General features: G+C 47.8%; 4 protein-coding genes across 4 annotated transcripts; 3 read left to right on the top strand and 1 right to left on the bottom strand.

Moving 5' to 3' along the window:
- Positions 1-942: 942 nt before the first annotated feature.
- B0J16DRAFT_306031 (uncharacterized protein) lies at positions 943-8,223 on the bottom strand (the record flags this gene model as incomplete). The annotated part of the gene is made up of 4 exons (XM_046124774.1): positions 943-1,463; positions 1,534-6,882; positions 6,953-7,048; positions 7,107-8,223. The coding sequence occupies 4 exons, from the start codon at positions 8,221-8,223 to the stop codon at positions 997-999; spliced, it is 7,029 nt and encodes a 2,342-aa protein (XP_045983921.1). The 3' UTR covers positions 943-996.
- Positions 8,224-8,807: 584 nt separating this feature from the next.
- Positions 8,808-10,175, top strand: B0J16DRAFT_415496 (uncharacterized protein). The gene is made up of 4 exons (XM_046133530.1): positions 8,808-9,175; positions 9,233-9,414; positions 9,474-9,688; positions 9,745-10,175. The coding sequence occupies exons 1-4, from the start codon at positions 8,975-8,977 to the stop codon at positions 10,053-10,055; spliced, it is 909 nt and encodes a 302-aa protein (XP_045983920.1). The 5' UTR covers positions 8,808-8,974; the 3' UTR covers positions 10,056-10,175.
- Positions 10,176-10,437: 262 nt separating this feature from the next.
- On the top strand, positions 10,438-15,165 carry B0J16DRAFT_363243 (uncharacterized protein; the record flags this gene model as incomplete). Its single annotated transcript, XM_046129860.1, has 3 exons — positions 10,438-10,852; positions 10,883-14,390; positions 14,899-15,165. 3 exons carry the CDS (start codon positions 10,438-10,440, stop codon positions 14,921-14,923), a joined length of 3,948 nt encoding a protein of 1,315 aa, XP_045983919.1. The 3' UTR covers positions 14,924-15,165.
- B0J16DRAFT_343441 (uncharacterized protein) lies at positions 15,145-18,896 on the top strand. Its single transcript, XM_046128038.1, has one exon. It carries the CDS (start codon positions 15,210-15,212, stop codon positions 18,858-18,860), a length of 3,651 nt encoding a protein of 1,216 aa, XP_045983918.1. The 5' UTR covers positions 15,145-15,209; the 3' UTR covers positions 18,861-18,896.
- Positions 18,897-19,472: the final 576 nt, after the last annotated feature.

Genomic DNA, 19,472 nt, shown 5'->3' with positions numbered 1-19,472 from the left:
CTCTATAAATCTGCTAATATAAACCTAGTATAGACTAGTTTACCTATTTAGAAACCTAACTATTATATAGTATCTATAGGAAGGTTAAGTTCTTTCTCTAAGGTAAAATAGGTATTAGGTAGAGTTACCTAAGGTAACTACTAGCTATAGGGTACTATAGTAAGCTAGTTTAAAGTAAAAGGTACTATTATATAAGTATTACTTAGTATTATATAGTATAGTTTAAATAAGAGCTATTAATATATAATAGGTAAGGTTCTTAAGGAATAAACTAGTCTATACTAGGTTTATATTAGTAGATATATAGACTATAGATACTAAGTATTGTAAAGTATTATATTTCTTAATAGTAAATAAAGTAGGTTAGGTATATTTAGGTAAAGAAGTCTTATTAATAGCTAATAAGCTAAGTATTTTATCTAGTGCTTAAAGGAATATATATATATATAAGGTAATTATAGTTAAGGTAACTGTAGTTAATAGTAATTATACTAGTTACTATCTGTAATTATAGTATTTAGGGGTAACTATAGTAAAGTAGTTATAGCTTATATTAGCAGGTATAGTAGTAACTACAGCTAATAGAGTGAAAATTGTAAGGTATATGTAATGTAACTGTAGAGATTATAATATACTTACCTTAGAAAAAGAAACTATAGTCTTAGTAATACTAACTAAGCTATATACTATAAAAGTACCTTTATACCTATTCTTAGTATATTAGTACTTTCTTAGTATAGTTACTAGTAATAGGTCTTTACTAGTAATAGTTACTTATTATATATAAGCTTTTATATTTATTTAAAACTAAAAGGGATTTAAAGCTTTTAATTTAATTTAATTTAGTTTTTACTAGCTTACTATATATATTACTTAATTACAATTAATTTACTCTTTCTATAAACTCTTTAAGTTTTATATTTATATTTACAGTTAAGAAACCTTAATATATATAAGTAACATTTCTAAGAAAAATACCCCTGGTTACTATACCTATTACACAGTAGCAGCAGAGCATGTAACAGGCGGTCCAATCCACCACTTTTCCATATCCCGAACCATAACCTCAGGTGCCTTAACCTTGCCCTCCTTTGTATTGCATCCAGGCCAATTCCAGCCTCCTAGGCCAAGTTCGCCCATGAAACTAACCACATCTCCCACAATACTCTTCTTTACATCCCAACCTGCCTTCACGTCTGCATACTGCTTCCCTTTGTCCTCTTTGGCTGGAAGGGGAAGCCATTTGTCGTGATAGTCCTGGACATCAGGGAACCAGTCTCGCTTACCACCGATCTCGCCCATGCTCTTGGAAACATTAAACGGTGCAATAAGGTCCACAGGCTGCATACTGGGAGGACTATACAGTGTAAGACTAGCCATGAGCTGTGTAGTGGCTGCGGATCCACTATTAAGGAGACTGGATGAGTTGCTGCCTTGAGCAGCAGGGTCTTCACTGGCAGTATCTATAGGATGCGACATTAGTACCCTCGTATCTAGTGTTTGAGGTAAAATCCCAATGTTTGAATTACTTACACGGTCCCCACAAAGCTGTGGGAAGGTTACTATAGCCTACGTCGTACTTCTGCCAGACAGGATTGGAAGCTTGCAGCTCCTGGTCTGTAGCTAGATGAGGCGAGAGCGGCGGAGGTGCGATGGAAACTTGAAGGAATGACTCTCCAAGTGGTGATACACGTTGCATAGGCTTGGCGAAAACGTGTCCAGTGGCGTTGTTCTTGACATCTTCAACATGGTCAGGAACGAGGTTGCCGTCTTGCTCTTTGAGTGTCGCGACGGTCGCGGTAGTAACAGCGAATTTGCACGAAAGCGTGAATGCAAAGACAGCGCCACGTACAATCCACTTGCTGCCAGGATCCGGTAGCGTCTTATCCTTGTCGTTGGTGCTTGGAGAAACAAGGCCGCTGATACAGTTCACGAGAAGTGGAGCCGTATCTGTGGAAGAAGCGTTCTCATCTTCAATATCAGCGCTTTCAAATATGGTAGCGCAGTCCTCTGGAGTAGTTTGAAGCACTAGGGCGTAGAACGTCTTCAGGCAGAGCTTTTCGTTCGCCGGGAGGCGTTGCGATCCAAACTTGACATCGAAGCTAAACACATAGAAGTTGACATGGATGTTGCCTGATAAGGGCGGGCCCTGTAGAGTAATAGTGGCTCCGAGGTCGACATTTATGGGGATACTGACTAGCCAAAGATCGAGCGTATAATGCACACCTACCATGATACTACCCCTGGCCTGATACAGGAATGGGCGATAGTTGATGAGGAAATCAGCAAACGCATCCAGGTAGGCGTACAGAGCACCAAGTGTCAAGGTCACATGAAGGCTGCCACCGCCCATGCACATCTTGGGCGTAATAGCAAAGTAAGCAGCGCCAGTGATGTTGATAGACGAGGAATAGCTCCAGTTGATACCCAGACGTGGCGGGTTCGGATATGGCGCAGGCTTGTCGTATGAAGGATGGTAGCCTCCAATAGTAAAGACCCAATCTCCTTGCTGAGGCCCGGGGCCGAACCACGTATAGAAAGCAAAGCCACCAGTGAGATGACATGAGGGATGGAGTACGTATGACGCAGGCGTGAGCTGGCCATCAACCTTCATGATGCCCGTGTCGAAGTCCACCGTAGCTACAACACCTAGCTGCACGACAGCAAATTTCAAGTCTACATGTTTGGGCATCTCTGCCGTTGCGAGACCGAAGACACCCAGCTTGACGCCTGAACCCCACTCTACTAGTACGACGGCTGATACCGTGAGCGTCTGGAAAGCAAGGATGGTCAAACCAGCGGCAATCCAATTTTGTCCTTGTTTGTTGGAAAACCATCCGCTCTTCAGCATTGTGGTCAAAGCCGCAGAGGCTGAAGCATCCGGATTCTCAGCCAGGAAAGGGAAGTTTTGAACAGTATCGATGGTGGGCATCCTGACACTCGTGTTGTATCCAAAGCCACCGATCAGACCATGGATCTCTGCGTAGCCTATGGTGGCAACGGGGCCTTCCACGCGTAAATACGCGAGGAAGGCCTTGAAGTCTCCCTCATCCATCATCCTGAAGCTCACCGGAGCTGGTTTCTGTTTGGAGGTTCCATAGTAGCCTCCTGCCTCTATTTTCCACTCCTTGAAACTGACAACCGCCCCACCGAGGTATTGGTCCGACTCGTCAGTGACAACATGCTCAAAAAGACCAGCGATAGTGATGGGGTCTTTCTGGAAGCCGACAGCGAGCCCATCCAAGTGCGCTGTCGGCAGCTTCTTCGGCTTGCTGAAATCTGTTAAGGTCACGCCATCCAGATCAAACGAGAGCGAAAAGCCGATCAAGGTCAGTTCGATAGGACCCAACTTGACAGTGCCGTCGAGGATAACTTTCAGGTTTTTGTTGGCCACGTCAATGTCCACGCCAACACCAAGAATAGTCACTGGTCCAATCTTCTTGTTCAACGGCGATGTTGTTGATGCCGTAGAATATCTGTCATCATCGCCTTCAGCGGCAGTACCTGATTTGTCTTTGTCTGGCTTTGAGACACCAAAGATACGATCAAGTCGAATCTCGCCCTGTTGGAGCAGACACAAGTGAAAACCGCTCTTCAGCACAACAGAATCATTCGCTCCCTTAGACAAGGCTGAAGGACTGTTTTGCGGCGCTTTGCCAGGGTTCTTGAAAATGATTTGGGGGTAGCCCGGTCCAGCTTTAGCAGCCTCTTGATTGAGCGACTGGACTTCGCTGTTCGTCCAACCTCCATCTTTGCCGCCACTGACCCATACCAAGCGGCCTTCGTCAAAAGGCTGAGGCAATGATCCAATAAAGGGGACATTATCCACTGTTGGAAGTTTGTCAAGGGAGAAAACAAGAGCCCGCTTGACGGGTGGTGCTTGCACCGACTTGTCGGCGCCTCTCTTGTGTTGAAATTGGTAGAAGGCAATAGATATCGTAGCCGTTATTTGAAGTCGGATAAGCATCAAAATAGCGTTGTCGAGCTTGATTACGGTCAAAGATGTTAAGTTTTTATCACCCACAGGATTCACTGCAATTCCTCCGATGAAGTCAGGTACGACGCTGGTCAAATCTGTTCCGCAGATTGATCCAATGACGCCGAGTAGACTTCCACCTTTATTTTCTCTGTCATCAATATTCAATGACGCGTGGAGGTTCCAGTTCCCATCCTTTGGATAGCTGTAGGTGGCGTCTAGGTGCAGGTGACCAAGATGGATAGTGCCCTCAGCCGTAAAGTCGGAAGCTTTGGCATCGCTGTTGTAGTTGTAGGTCAAATGTAAATCGAGCATCATGTTAGAGAGGAGTTGTGACATCTCGCTATTTGAGTCCCCATCAAACAATGAGTACAGCAAGGAACCGCTCAGTGCAGTGACTCCGCCACTAAGCGTCCAGGTCGACTCATGATATGCAAGAACTAGGTTCCAGATAGCAGGAGCAATAGATGGATTTGGCCCTGTCAGTGCAAAAGATGTGGCAAGCGAGCAGTTTGACACAGACCTTTTTCCAATGTCGTATCTCAGATCGAGCGACGCCGCCAAAAGCTTGAGAGCAGGCACCTTGCCATTCTGAGATAAGTCGCTCATGACAGTTGCACTAAACGAAACTTCCTCTCCAGTGAGGGAAAGGTGAAGACCAACGAGTTCCAGAGAGCTAGGCGACTTCTCAAGAGTCCGCGGATTCTTTTGGTTTGACTCAAGGGCATTGAAAGTTTTGCTCAAATCACCAACTTCAGACACTTGCACATCTTCAAATGCTCCGAGAGAGTTCTTCACTGGAATGATGGCCAACGATGTCCATGTTTCATAGCGGGAACTGTACGGAACCCAATAGAAGGGATCGCCCAAGAAGGCTGGTCGAGTCTCAGGAAAAAGGTCACCGTAAAACCCAAATTTGGTTCCACTCTCGAGAAAGTCAACTCGTAAAGTGCATAAAAGAGCCATACCTCCGAATGTAACCTGTACAAATACTTCGAGCGAGTCGTTAGATCCATCATGAGTATAGGCAACTCGGCGTAAGGCAAGCTGGTCACTGTTTGGAAGGTATTGCTCGATCTTTTGGTCCAGCTCCTTGGCACCGAAGAGACTAGAGATGAACGAGAGGAGCCTCCTGAAGTCTTGGTCTTGAGGGAAGTTGAGTATCCATTGAATATTATCGTCCCCAAAGATTAGGGCAGTTTCCAGCTGCATAGAGTCTTTCTGGGTGTCATTGGCAACGGATACCTCGACCAAGAACGTCAGCTCGTGTTCGATGTCGGTGTACGTGTCACTACGCAATTTCCATGTCTTTTTAGCAATGAGCTTTGGCTTAAAAGACATTTCTTCGACAGGTTTCACGTTGATCTTGGTCATTTCGAAAATCGCGCGCTGGATAGTCTCGTAAAGACCCTGTCCCTTAGTCTCGCCTTGCTTGAAGCAGAGCCGGAGAGTGGTCTCATGCTTATATGCGGGAGTATACCAGATCGCGTTCTTACTGCCCTTGTCTGTGTCGAGCTGAAGATCTGCAACTTGGTCCAGAAGTTTCAGAAGTCCGGTTGACTCCAGGTCAATCATTCCAAGAATCTCAGAAAACTTGACAGATAAACCTGTGATACTCGGATAAGCCCCCAAGCTAAGACAGAGGGTGTGTGATGGGCCGACAAGAGTGTCATCTGTGGTCGATATGGCTGGCCATTTGTCGCTGGGGGCATCGAAGGCATACATATTATTCTCAGCACTAAATACAACCGGCGTTTGGGCGAATGCAAGGCTGTCAGCGGTTCTAGTGTCCTGCTGCAAGTACTTGAGCTTGGTTTGGAAGTCAAAGCCTGTCATGTTCACAAGACCATTGCCAGCAATGGATGCTTTGACTCTCAGGCCGCATTCCTCATCGTCACTGCTAGACATACAGAACATGAACCACTCCGTGGTCTCATCTGTCTTGTCAAGAGAGGTCATGGAGATAGAACCTGCTGACTCAGGCGGAGGTTCTGAAACGAGGACCATCGATCCCGTGCGCAGATCGCCGAGAAAATAATCAAGATGCCCTTTGGGCACCCCGTGTGTGGTTAGCCCAGCGTTGACACTTGCATCTGATGCTTTGATAAAGAAAGCTCCGGCATCGACTGTCTTCAGGTGTCGTAATGAAGTCCAGGGGGTGAACCTCTCGTATGACTCTGCTTCATCTGCTGATGAGAACTCATACGTGGAAGGAGGAGGGTCTTGCCATTCCGAGAACGTCTTCCTGACATCGTTATCCTTTGAAAGATTTTGGAAAGTCTTTGGCCCACCCACTAGACCTGGCCAAGGCACGCGGTGGGCCCGGTTCTCGCTCGCCTCGTCGCTCTTGGTGTCCTCCCTTCCAAGCGGTTTGGGCAGTACTCGAGGAATTTCAGAGGATGGACTTGAGTACATTCCCATTTCTGAAAGTGGGGATGCGTTCTTGATTCTTTCCATATCATCTTCCTTGAAAGCATATACTTCAGTGCTTGCCTTGCTATGGATAAGGAGAACAGCACGAAGGCGCTGATCGCCCGGCTTTGTCAAGCCTCCAAGCTTGTACGCCTTGCCTCCATAATCCTGCTTGGTTAAGCGTGAAATATCGTCCCAGAAGTCTGCAACGACTGCAGTAAAAATATCAGCCCGTTTCCAATAGCTTCCTTTAACGGAGTCCAGTCTGTTGATTTCCTGGTTAACAAACAACAAGCGTAGGTCTCTACCTGTTGGATGTTCCCAAGCGGCAATGGAGCCCGGACTGACGTATTGTATAGTAATTAACTTCTGATCCCAGTAGTTACACAAATAAACCGAGAGGTTAGTAGCTATGAGTACGCGAGCCCGAGTGAGTCCCTCCTTTGTGGCTCGCCATCTTGTGTACGCATACAACAAACATACAATCTCCCAAGCTTTGTAGAGGTGTTAGCTCGCATCTCAATTGTGTTCCGGTTGGAACAATTCCTCGATAAAACCACTCACAGGGGTGATTCCATTTGGAATTCATTGAGTTAGAGATAATAACGTCACTTGGCTCCCAAAGGAAAGGCATTAGGACCGGAGTTGAGAACTTCGCCCCTAATTAAGACATTAGCACCACGAAGAAAAGACCAATTCTTGAGATGTTAAACTATACCATGATGCGATAGTTTAATACTTCGGATCTTTATGGGGCGACGAAATGGCTTCTTCCCGTCCTGAACAGTAGCCCACCGAAGATAGAGCCGTTCTTGATGTTCTCCAGCATCGCCGGCGATATAGTGCGTGACTTTTGCCTCTCTGGCGTCAGGCCAAATAATCATACAAGAAATGGAGGACTCGTTGTTAGCAGTTGTCGTACCCACGACTAGTTGAGTTGAGACCTTCTGACCCTTTGTTTTTTTCATTTCGCGCAGAACAAGTCTCTCCAGATCCATGGTATCCAGATCAGTCTTCTTGTCCTCGTCAGTCCACTCATAATAACCATATCTGCGGTCACTAGGGCATAGTGTGTATCCATCACTGCCGATGCAGTACATAACCGGTTTCAACTTCTGCCGGCTATGCATGTATTGAGAAACTCGTCGTGGTGACTCAGGTAACTCACCATTCTCCAGAACAGGGTCTCCGGTGAATAGGTCACGACCAAGAAGCTTTTTACCGTATTCTCCTTCCCTCATGATGTCAACCCATACACTGAAAGGAGTCCCACGCCAGTCGCTAGATGGAAGAATCTTGAAAGATACCACGTTCAATTCGCGCCTGATCAGCTTATAGTTCATTGCTCCGGCTGTGGGCCGTGGTTTCAGAGTCGAATTGGATAGAGACGTAAGCCAGTATGGAGTATAAAAGCGCGTTACTGGTGTACCATCAAGGTCTGCATAGTTGACGTGTGTTGACTTGAGCTGTCGGTCATTGGCAGCCTTTTGAAGATTCGTCGCTAAATTCGACTTCTTGATGTTTGTCCAGCCATTATCCACTATGTATTTCTGGACCTTCGCTTGGAGATCGTCGTACAGAAAGGCCAGCACACCAGCGACATGATCACCGTCCCAATGGGTAACGATAACACTGCCGAACTTGCGAAGCCCCCGAGCTATCCCCTCTGGTGATGCCAGGAACTTTTCGATCTGAACACCATATCCAGTGCGTCCACCATCAACCAAAGCTGCACTTTCAGGAGCCGAAAGATTAGAAGTTTTGTAAACCGCATGAATTGCGCAGTCTCCTTCGTCAACGTTGAGATGATATGAATAGACTTGGTAGCTGGACATATTGAGGATTTGTTGGTTAGTGCAAATCAAAAGTCAAGATGAGGTCTTTTCTGTGTCCAAGACAAGAATGGAGAGCACGCTGTTTAGATGGCAAAAAATGAAACTAGAAAGGAAAGCGCGAGATAGAAGCTCCACAGATGCTCACGCTGGTGTACAATTCTAGGGGGTTAAGAAGGAGTCAGACAAGTCCATTGAGGTACCTGATACCTTTTCCTTACGATAAATACTGTCGTACTAAGATTAATCACTGTTGCAAATGCAGCTGGCTGGAATGTGATATTGGAAAGCAACTGAGACCTGCAGACAAGCGGTTGCCCCGAAAACGGTTGGTCCAGACCCGCGACAGGGGCGTAGTCCGAAACATCCCTGCTAGTCAGTGGCGAGCTGGAATTCCTGGCAAGAAAGCCAGGCCAGGATAGTGCCAATGGCTCATGTTGCTATTGACGCAGAAGAGCTCGAATGTCACAGAAGCTGATGGTGGCCCTGGTCACACGGTTACTGCTGTGTGCTATCAAGCGTGTTGTTCTATCCTTTTGGGAGCAATTGTTGTACCCACCTTCTCCAAGAGATGGCCACTGGTTACAATCGTGGCAGTGAGGAAGAGTTGGGCGCCGGTCACACAGCTACGAAGCCATATAAAGTGCCCCGAATACACATGTTGTGAACTTTGTCTTTGCCCTCGAAGTCTTCATTCGCTATCATCCTCTGTTAAACACACAACCTTCACCGTAATTACTGTTCCGTCTTCACCATGGCTAACCCTGTGACAACGATCCTGAACCCCAAGGGTGACCGTGTTATGCTCTTTTGGGTCGACCAGCAGCAGCGCCTCGCGCTCAGTCAGATCCCTATTGATGCCAGTAAACACAACCTTCTCTATTCTGCTCATGGTACCCCTGCCGGTGCGGACGTTACCAATCAGAGCATTGCGGCAGTCTATCTTCGTGGCATCGTATGTTTGCATTTTCATTTGGTTGCCCTGATGAATCGATTGTTGACTCCTTTGTAGCCGGTTGTTTTTGGAAAGATCGCTACCAATGATAAAAAACTTGTGCTTGGACAGCTTAGCCCGATCAAAAACATCTTGGCAGCCAACGAGGATGACCTCGAATCTACAACCGTGGATCTACCCGCGTTTGCGGCTGTCAGTGACACGGAAGACACCGCTTGGCTCTATTATTTCAAGAAGCCGTAAGTGCAGTCATAATTGCAAGAGAAAAATGAATCGTCGCTAACCAATGCAAATACAGTGCTCCTCAAGCCCCAGCCGTCTTGATGGAGGCTTCACTCAACTATGACAATCTAGATGTCAACCCTGTGCCGGGAATGAAGCCTGGTTGGCAGCCTGACGAAACCTCACGACTGGCCGCTCTTTACATCGACAAAGACCACCGGGAGGTCTTCTACCAGCAGCAAGGCGGTGATAGCCAGATTTACTGCCTTCGTGTTGGCAGTCACGTTGAACGTAAGTGCGCATAAAAAACAGTTCTCAATGTAGTTATCTGACAATGCCATCGACAGCTCAACACATTGCCGGCACTAACCAAGCGATGAATGGTACGCCTATTGCTGTAACCAAGACGGACTCAGGAAACGTGTACTTGTACTACCTTTCCTCGAAGGGTGATGTTCAGCGCGCTACTAGAACTGGAAATGAATGGATATCGTCAGTTGGTACTATGACCCAGTTCCCCTCGCTCTCGGCCCGTCTAGAGACTCAGATGGCTGTTGCCACGGCCAACAATAACGGAAAGACACAGAACAACTTGTTCTACATCAACTCGGGCGAGAAGAACTACAAGACAAACGTTGACAAGGGCGGAGTTGAATAGAATGAGGTCAATAAGACGGAGAGGACAGGCCACTTATTGGTCCTGGCTCAGCTAGCTGTAGTGGTAGATCTTGAGTCACTTAGAACAGCCACAATTATTGAACACATTAAAGCTACAGAGAAACTATAACCCCTGGAGTAGAATGCGGTGTACCAGGCAATGACCTCCTCCCTACGTCTGCAAAATGCTGAACGTGGCCTTTGCGGATTTTGGAGACTGACCTGTCGTAATGTGTAAAGGTTCTATTCGCGGACACTTGACCAGGCTGCTTGTTCTCCGGTGTGCATAAATACCCCCCGTCACCGCGCTACTAGTCCGCTCCTCATCTTACCTTCTCCTCTTACACCCCTGGCCTACCAACATCAGATCATCTCTGTCCAGAATGGCTCCGAAATACACTTTGCTTTTGCCCATGAAGTTGGACGCGTTTGTGTTCAATGGCCCTGTATGTGACGGAGTTGGCGCAGACAAGGCCAAAATCGCACCAATCACGCAGCCCAATTACACTTTCCTCCAGCTGAATGACCATCTTGTCCAGAATGATATTCTAGACCACGTTGATCTGCATGCTTCGGCCCCCAAGAAAAAGAATTCCCGCTACGTCGATATAGGCAAAACCTCCGATGGCCAACCTGCAGTGCGCCAAAATCGCGTTGGCGTCTATGTTCATTGGAGCCTTCCACGACCACTGCGATCTGGCACCACCAAGCCCGAAAAGAAGGGTGGAAACAACAAGGCTGAATCAGATGCTCGTGCACCTTCGTACCCTGCCATTCCAAACAGGTGGCTTGTGATTCGTTCCTTCGATCCATGTGCCAAGACCACAGCTCCGCAAAAACCTCCTGGAATGAAGCCTGTGACGGCTTGGATTATAGAGAGTGACAGAACTCGGAACATCGACATGATCCCTGCGTCAGTGGACTTGGAGGTTGATGTTGCGCCATTTGTGACTTCTTTTCTGAGGGATGATCAGACACCAGGCGACATTAGCGTGGAAGAACAAGCCGAGGTCTTCATTGGATCTTGTACGGAAGCGTCTGCCTGGGATTCCTTTGATAGACCCAGAGAAAACGAGGATCAAGTCAATCTCACTGCTGCAAGCAGCTCAAACCAGCTTTTTATCGACTATCAGTATCATTGTGGCAACGTTTTTTCCATGCTTGATACCTTCTCTTACCAAGAAAAAAATGGTACTGTGAAGCATCTCGAGTCAGTTGTGGCTGACTACTACGTTGTCGGCTGGCACAATGATCCAAGCAAGGACATTATGGCAGACCTGGAGGGCTCTAAGGAGCAACAACCTCGCTCTGCAAGATTGGAAGCAATGCGCGTTGGAATAAACAAGACAGTCCCAGAAAAACAGCAGGAGGAGATCAACAAATGGCTTGAGACACCTGAGGCTTCGCGTACGCTATGTCATGGATCTATGTACGATGTTGTCTGGAACAGAAGTGAGCCTCCATCGAAGCGCCCTGCAGACGTTTTGGCAGGGACCATGAGCAAATGGCCGCTTGCCGTCGGAACTACACCCATGGATGCTGTTTTGACATACATTGGCAAGCGAGATCAAACAGGCGACATTGAGAAAAAGATCTGGACTTTGGAGGCCCTGCTTCGCGCGGCAGAGGACGGAGTGGATGCCCAAATTGCCGCAGCCGACGAGTCGCAAGCCTATAACTATGCTCATCTTGATGGTGGCGACGTCTATTATCTCCCGGCCCAAGAGGACAAAACGCAAGGCGCTGACCCCCCTGCGGATCTGCAGCTGAGGCTCAGACAGAAAAACAGCGCCCAGGTACTTCTAGATGCTACCAAGCGACGCCTCAAGCAGCTTCGTTGGGACATTTTCTCGTGGTGGTGGAAGCTCATCTCTGACGTTGACAATGACAAGAAAACTCGCGCAATGGCGAAACGGACCATCCATGATGTGCAGGATGAGATCGACTCTTTAGTTGGCATGGCAACATTCTTGCAGGTATTCATCGATGAGACTGTTCCTCCCGACGAGAAAGATGTCAAGAAGGGAGTCATGGAACCCTTCCATCAGAGGAGCGACCCCACCCTTGTTGTTGGTGGCGTAGAAGCAGGCTGGCCGAAAGACTTTAATGATGAGCTTGCGGCACGGGTTGAAAACCAAACGATTGACCTGACCGGCCCGCCAGCTGACGATGCATATACTAAGTGCATGCCTCAAGATATACAGCCGGCTGGAGGCCGGCTTGTGGAGGAGTTTTTCTCGCTTAAGAATACCGCAGCTAAAAAGGACGACCGCATCATTCCTTTGTATCACAACAAGGAGCAGCAAAGCGATAAGCCCGACGATGCAGATCCCTGGCGAGACCGATGGAATGAGTCACAGCCATGGTTTCCGCTGTATGTAGAGTGGGAAGCCGAATACGCACATATTTCCTATGACCACTGGAAGTTCACTCAGCGTCCAGCCAAAAAGGACACCAAAGGCAAGATCACATACGTATTGAAAGACGATATTACGATGAAGGGCAATCAGCGATATAAAGACCTCCGTTATGTGTCAGGACGATCCCTTATATTACCGCAGCCCGCATTCTCCTTGCGTGTGCACATTGAACGCCTCTTTAAAACTTTGTCCCCAGAATACCTTGACTCAAAGATGAGTGAAGCAGATCGCAAAGATCTTCTGAACAAGCTGGATCGGTTGGCTCTTTTGTCGCTGCCGCTATCTGGGCTGACTGACCACCTTCTTACACGATTTCAAGGATCCCATGTTAAGCCTCTTGTCCGTCAACCTGGCGGCAAACCAGTGGTGCTCAAAGAGGCTATAGATGTGTTACCACCGCCGCTTGAGGGCCGATCGCCAATTGATCTCTCGCATATCGGTGAACACAGTGATCCGACTCCATACGGCTCACTTGCGACTCTAGCTAATGCAAAAGTCTCGGGTTTCAAGCCCGTAACCCATGGCCAGATGCGTTTCATCAAGATTAACATCGTGGATAAGTTTGGGCAGGCTGTGCACGCCATCGAGCCTAGTGTACATCTTGGCAATGCAGTGTACCCGTCGATCAGTGAGTTCTACGACATTGACGAGGTCCCTGGCAAGAAGGGCAAACCCAACCTCGTGTATGACAATCGCTCAACTCTAGAGCAACCCGAGTACATCCAGCTACCACCTTCAATTAACCAACCTACGCGCCTCAATGCGCATTATGTAGTCCGGGATCTTGATCCCAATGGCGCAGATTGGCGGCCTGCCACCGAGTTTGACAAGCCGATCTGGGGATGGGTCGTCGTAAACTACGTCGATCGCGCCCTACAGTTCTTCTTACCGAATGGTGATTTCTACCGCGAGGTGCGGTCAACAAGTAGCGACATCAAGTGGCTGCCTTTCATGGAACAAGCCGTTCCTGAGAATAATGAGCAGCTTGACGCCCTAATTGGCAGCCTGACCTCTGACGAGACTCGTCTCAAGGCCTTCCTGGACATGGTTATGTCGGCGCTCAGTGCGACAATTCCGGCTCCTACAGCGTACAGCCAGTTCATGAACTCACTGGTCGGGCGCCCACTTGCCCTGGCTAACATGGGATGGTCACTAGAGCTAGATGCAAACTCGCTGAAGAACGAATCCACAGTCCCAGAACAGCAAGAATTCCCACTGGACTTTGGTTTACTGCCCGGGGATGGCGTGGGTCAATACGAGTTCCCTATCAAATTTGGCGATAAGACAAATAATTATGACGGATTGGTGGGCTACTTCCATGCCAAGGCATCGTCAGAGACACGGACTGGGGGCGACAAAGGCGACCTGAACCTCGACAAGATCTACACCTATTTCCATTCCAAGTATGACCTTGACGGCAAACCTCTTGCCCCAATTGATACAGACTCCTATCCCCATCTCAACACGTTCTGGCTGAACCCTTTCGAGCACCAACCCAAGACGAAGGATGAGGTCAAGGCCAAGGCCCGCGAATACGAAGCTGCTCGCAATGCCAAGCTGCAAATATTTGGGGCGATATTCGATCCCTTCGCCCCTATCACTGCATTCTCAAGCATCCTCCCCATGCGTAAGCTCCAGTTGCCTAGCTGGACGTGGGAAACAGCGCTAAAGCGAATCACAACCTTCTTCCACGCAGGACCCCTGCTCCTTGCAGACAAGCTACCGGGATTCGACGCCTCCAAATGTCTGGACCCAAAGACGTACGATGTGAGTAACACTCCGAAGGACGAGCAGATATGTCTTCCTGCGCTCCGCGCTGCAGACTGGGCATGGCTTCAACCGTATGACTTGGGAAACATGGGTTCGCAGGCCTACATGCCTGTCGACATTGCAGGTGAATCAGACGAAGCACCAAAGTGGCAAAATGGCCCGTTAACGGCCATCGAGGGCTTCATGCAGCTGAAAGCGCCTCTGGAGCAGGGCAAGCCGCCGAAGGAGAGAAAATAGTACAAAAGAAGCATATCTTGTCAAGAATTATTGCCTGTAGCGTATGTGATAGAGCTAAAGCGGCAAGGGGGGACGTGGCGAATCCAACTTTTAGCGCCTGCGGGTGAGGGCCCGCTGTGGATCTACAATAACAACAAGCCGCCCGTCATAGGGTTAGCGACCCTAGGCAGCCACTGGTACAAGTGATCCACTAAAAGACGAGCTAGCATATCTCATCACACTATACATATGTTTTAGTCGCGTCGTTCCAGGATGTAAAGCATTAGGGTGGAGGTATCCAGACCAACATGGCTTTCTGTGTCTCAAACACAGGATATGTGGTGGTACGGAAGATCCAGAAGGGCCGCTTATCCCTGCTCAAGTGAGAATAAGCTTCAATGGGTTAGTTCCAGCTGACCCTGTGACATGCGTTCCTAGGTCAGGTACGGCGGGCGCGGAATGACCGCGGAGACCCCGTTCAGCTGTGTCTCAGCCGTACAGCAAAAATAGGTGTAGGGAGAGGAAGGAAGAAATGCTTTACTTGCGTGGAGAAAGTACTGGCAGAGTTGCAGGTACTTGCTAGGACAAAGGGAAGCTGGGAGCATCTTCACTAACTAGCCTCGGAGCATCACGTCATGCTCTGAATGTTCACCAGGCAAAGCTAGTTTTACTACAGATACCGTTCTTGAATTTAGCATTGTAGCCACTATCCTCTCCATGACCGTACTCTTCAACAGGAACACGTTATCATGGTTACTCCGAAGCGACGATTCTCCAAGCCCATTACCAGCAGGCGGTATCTCGCGCTACGTCATCAGAGAGCCAAAGCCAAGATTGAAGCAAAGGATCCCAAGGACGACGAGCTAAAGCCCGGATACAAGAAGCTCGTGTCATTCGACCGACCTGGCCTGTCGGGAGGCACATATACCATCAACGTTACGCATAATATATCCGAAGAAAAACGCGACCCGACTGGAAAGAAACCCGCAGATTTGCATCCCACTATCAACCAGCAATTCGAAGTTCTTGCGCCACGCTTTGAGCTGCCGACCGATGTCGTATACTCGATCTATCCCGAAGAAGGCCATGAAGCGACCCATGACACATTGCCACACATCGTCTTTAATGACTGTATGCTCCCATGGGAGCAGATTGGTAGTGCTGTGGCCGAGGATTCGCACCCCGACGATTATGACAAGAGCCGAGTCCCGTGGCTGGCGCTTCTGGCGTTCTCGCCAGATGAGTTGCGACTCGAGGCAAGCCAGATGGCTGCTATCTTCGTGCCTACCAGCGTGAAATATCCAAAGCAAACAGATTCTATGGCTATTCAAGTACCTATGGAAGACCTCCTGAAATTCAAGGAAGACAAGACGGGCACGGTGCTAGCTCCTTTCACGGACTATCAGCAGGCTACTAAGCCAGACACAACGCTCATATTTCCTTCTGCTCGATTATTCAACGGCCTATTCGCAGCCTATGACGACGACATGAAGCAGCAGCCTACGCCGAAAGGTGGTCCGGACATTTCGCGACACCGCTTTCTGGCGCACATGATGCGCATTAACACGGAGGGTATGGCCAACGCTGACAAGTCCGAGGAGGAAACAAAACGCGAGTTCAGCGTTATAGTGGCAAACCGCACCGGCCCCCTCGATGGAGATGCTGCGTCCCCCATGATCGTGCACCTTGTCTCATTACAGAATCTGGAGTCGCTCAAACCATTTCCTCTTCCTGAGACGGTTACAGGGACAGATCCTCTACAGTTGGTCCGTGTTGCTCTAGTCTCTCTCTATAGCTGGACGTATACCTGTCTACCACCAAACTCCCTAGATATTAAAACGGCCTTTGAGCATCTGGCTGAGGGAGCGGATATGTTAAAGCCATCTGTGCCGAGCCAAAGCAGGACAGATGCCGCCGCTCAGCGAATGGTCAAACGTCTGGAAGATGGGTATACCGTTGTCCGATCTAGAACTGCTACCGGTGAAGAGACAGCAGCATTGTTTCGTGGAGCTCTTACTCCTAATCCCGTGCCTTCGTTGAAGTGGGATATCATGTCAAATACAGGATCTGATTTGAACATCCTGGACCCAGTCTTTGGAATGATGGACCTGACCTATTCTTCGGCATGGTCCCTTGGTCGTACCCTAGCTCTCGCTGACAGAGCCTTTACTATATCTCTCACCCGTGTCAGGCATCAAATCCTCCATCCTGCCACAGATGGAGCTCGGCGTCAGATGTTGCAGGCTACTTCGCGCCAGCACTACACGAGAGACGACCTTGTGAAGTCTTTGAAAGATCTAGTTGGAAAGACAGTCGACATCTCCCTCACCTCAGATAAAGTTCGCTGGACACAACCACCTAGCTCCAGGCCCCCAGATCTCTCCTATGCGTCTATTGGTGAGTTCCTTGAGTCAGAATTGGAGAACTCTGCATCTAGGGTAGCTGGAAGCATTGATCTAAGCAGCCAACATAGCTGGACTCAAGCTGCAAGCCCTCCTTATGACGAAATGAACGAGCCCGCGTCGCCCGACTGGATGGTGGTCTTACGTTTCGTCCTAGACCTGTACTACCTTTTCAATGTTCCCTCCCACTACCTCCTGTCCGACCAAAGCTTGCTGCCTCGTGAAAGCCTTCGCTTCTTCTTCATTGACCACAACTGGGTTGATGCTCTGATTGACGGCGCCCTCAGCCTTGGTAACCAAGGTGGCTCAGCAAACGAACCCCAGACTGAAGCCAAGGACATTGATGACCCTGTACGCAGGTCTATTAAGAAGGCTATAAACCGCTTGTTCGATGATCCAATGTGCCATCGCCCCCCGGTGCCCCGCTTCGGCTTCTACCTCCGTTCCGCAGTTGTTGCACAGTTCCCCGATCTCAAGGTATCTGTCGAAGTGACCGGGTCTAAGAGCGGTGATCCTTATCTATTACGACATGATGTCATTGACAAGGAGACCATGCTAGGCTTCTTCAGTGAAGCGCCACTTAGGGAAGGGCTTCATGGACTTCGTTTCGAGTTGCCCGCTCATCAACAGTTCTTCTCTGTAGGAAGCGTCACCGCCTCGGGACTAGAGATTGCGTATAAGAGGCAATATACTGTGGTCGATCCATGTGACAGTGAACAGAACGTCCCCATCGACATTATAAGATGGCCCAGAGATGGAAAGGGCAAGTCGGATGACAAGAATGACCAGAAAGTTCGTGACCAACTGTTTGTCTGGGGTAATTCACAGGGCAAAAATGATCTACGGCTTCTACTGGTCGAAAGACTGGCGACTGATGTCCAACAAACTCTTTTCGAGAAGATGGCAGTGCTTAAGTCCACTTGGTATACAGAAACAAAGGCGACTTCAGCTATGATGGCGAATCAGCTCAACAGTCCTTGTTGGCAGCTGCAAATCGGAAAGATGAAAACAAATAACTGTTTAGGCGTCTTGGAGCATATTTCACCGCGTTTGTCGTACCGAAGACCACCCCAGGACTTCCGCAGTTTAGATACAGAGACGATTCTTCCCCCCAAGACTCAAAACACGATTCCAAGCGTCCAGGAACAGGCATCCCTGCCTGCCCTACCAGCTAATTCTGTCTCTTCACGAGTTGTCTGGAGACTTCACAAACCACTACCACGTCCCGTTGTAAAGGCTCGGTCGCCAAAGCCGCCGTCATCGTGGGAGCTAGTTCCGACCGACGATCCATGCAGCACGGATGCAGACTGGGATGATGACTTTACAGAGGCTACGATGCTACCGCCGCCACTTACCCGAGCACCAGCCAAAGGTCTCGAAGATGAAGAAATCGAGGATGACGATAGTGATGGTGGTCTGCCTGCTTTCAAATACCATGTCTCGACGATGGATGACCCTGGTAGCATAAATATTCCAATGCTAGAAGACAAGCAAGACCTCATTTTATCGATTGTATATGAAGGCTTTGGGAAGTTCTTTAGCCTTATGTCTCTCATTATCAGCATTCCCACTGTTTGCCCTATCGACGAGCCACCAAACGTGCTTATCAAAACACCACTTCCTTCCGATGCTAACGTGCGCATGGTGTCCAATCTGCGTTTCAACGCGCGCCTGAGCTACTCGGTCGAGAAAACGAAGCTAGAAATCCGCCTCGTTCCCCGATCTCGAAAAGGAAGAAAATGCGGTGTTAGTATGGACGACTGGATAGGGAAAAACAAGAATGATACAGGAGAGGAGGTTCCAATATCAGAGAGAACGGAACTAAGTATTGTGTTATCGCAGGTGCAGGTCATGAGGTACAAACTTGGTGAGAAGGAGGAGGCACGTGGTTGTCCGATTCAAGTTCAAGCTTTCTACCCGGATAACAAGATGTCTGCAAAGACTGTTTGGGCCGGGCTAAAGAGAGCCCCGGATCCTCTACTGCTAGATAGAGACTAAACTATTTAAGTATTTTACTTTAGTATCTTATAATAGCTTTAATACTTTATAAATATATTTCTTATATTCTTTTTAATTATTTAAGAAAATTAAAATATTATTTAAGTAGTATACTATAAAGATATTAAGGTATTATTAAAGTATATAATTAATTATCTTTTAAAAGGTAGCTAAGGTATTTATAAGTTTAAATAGTATTACTAAGTACTTGTAATATTTAAACTTAGTTTAAAATACTATCTTTTATTTATCTTTTTTCTTAATATATACAAGATTATAAGCTCTTTTAAGATTTAAGGTAATAAAGATCTATTTCCTTTATAGTTAATCTTTTAGCTTTATAATAAGTAAAAGTAATATTTAATCTTTAACTATCTCTGCTTTCTATACTCTCTAACAGGTGTAATTCCTAGTCTTCTTAGTGACCGTATTACCGATATTCGCATGATTAACTATAAAAGCGACGTCGTATATACCAACCAGGCTGAGAATACTGAACTAATTAATGCTATTCGTGGTGGTAGTCCAGGAAGCTTTGGTGTTATTACTTACTTTACTATATTGGTATTTACGTCCAGGAGCTACATAGGCATTGAAAACATAAGCAAGACT

The sequence above is a fragment of the Fusarium flagelliforme genome (assembly GCF_020744385.1).
Source record: "Fusarium flagelliforme strain FIESC 12 MPI-CAGE-AA-0113 chromosome Unknown B0J16scaffold_4, whole genome shotgun sequence".
Classification (NCBI taxonomy): Eukaryota; Fungi; Ascomycota; class Sordariomycetes; order Hypocreales; family Nectriaceae; genus Fusarium; species Fusarium flagelliforme.
This window is presented reverse-complemented; position numbering and strand designations above follow the sequence as displayed.

Excerpts from the sequence above, each read along its gene's own strand:
- B0J16DRAFT_415496 (XM_046133530.1), top strand. The coding sequence starts at position 8,975 with ATGGCTAACCCTGTGACAACGATCCTGAACCCCAAGGGTGACCGTGTT. Across the intron at positions 9,415-9,473 it reads CTCTATTATTTCAAGAAGCC|TGCTCCTCAAGCCCCAGCCG; the intron begins GTAAGTGCAGTC and ends ATGCAAATACAG. Across the intron at positions 9,689-9,744 it reads TGTTGGCAGTCACGTTGAAC|CTCAACACATTGCCGGCACT; the intron begins GTAAGTGCGCAT and ends TGCCATCGACAG.
- B0J16DRAFT_343441 (XM_046128038.1), top strand. The coding sequence starts at position 15,210 with ATGGTTACTCCGAAGCGACGATTCTCCAAGCCCATTACCAGCAGGCGG.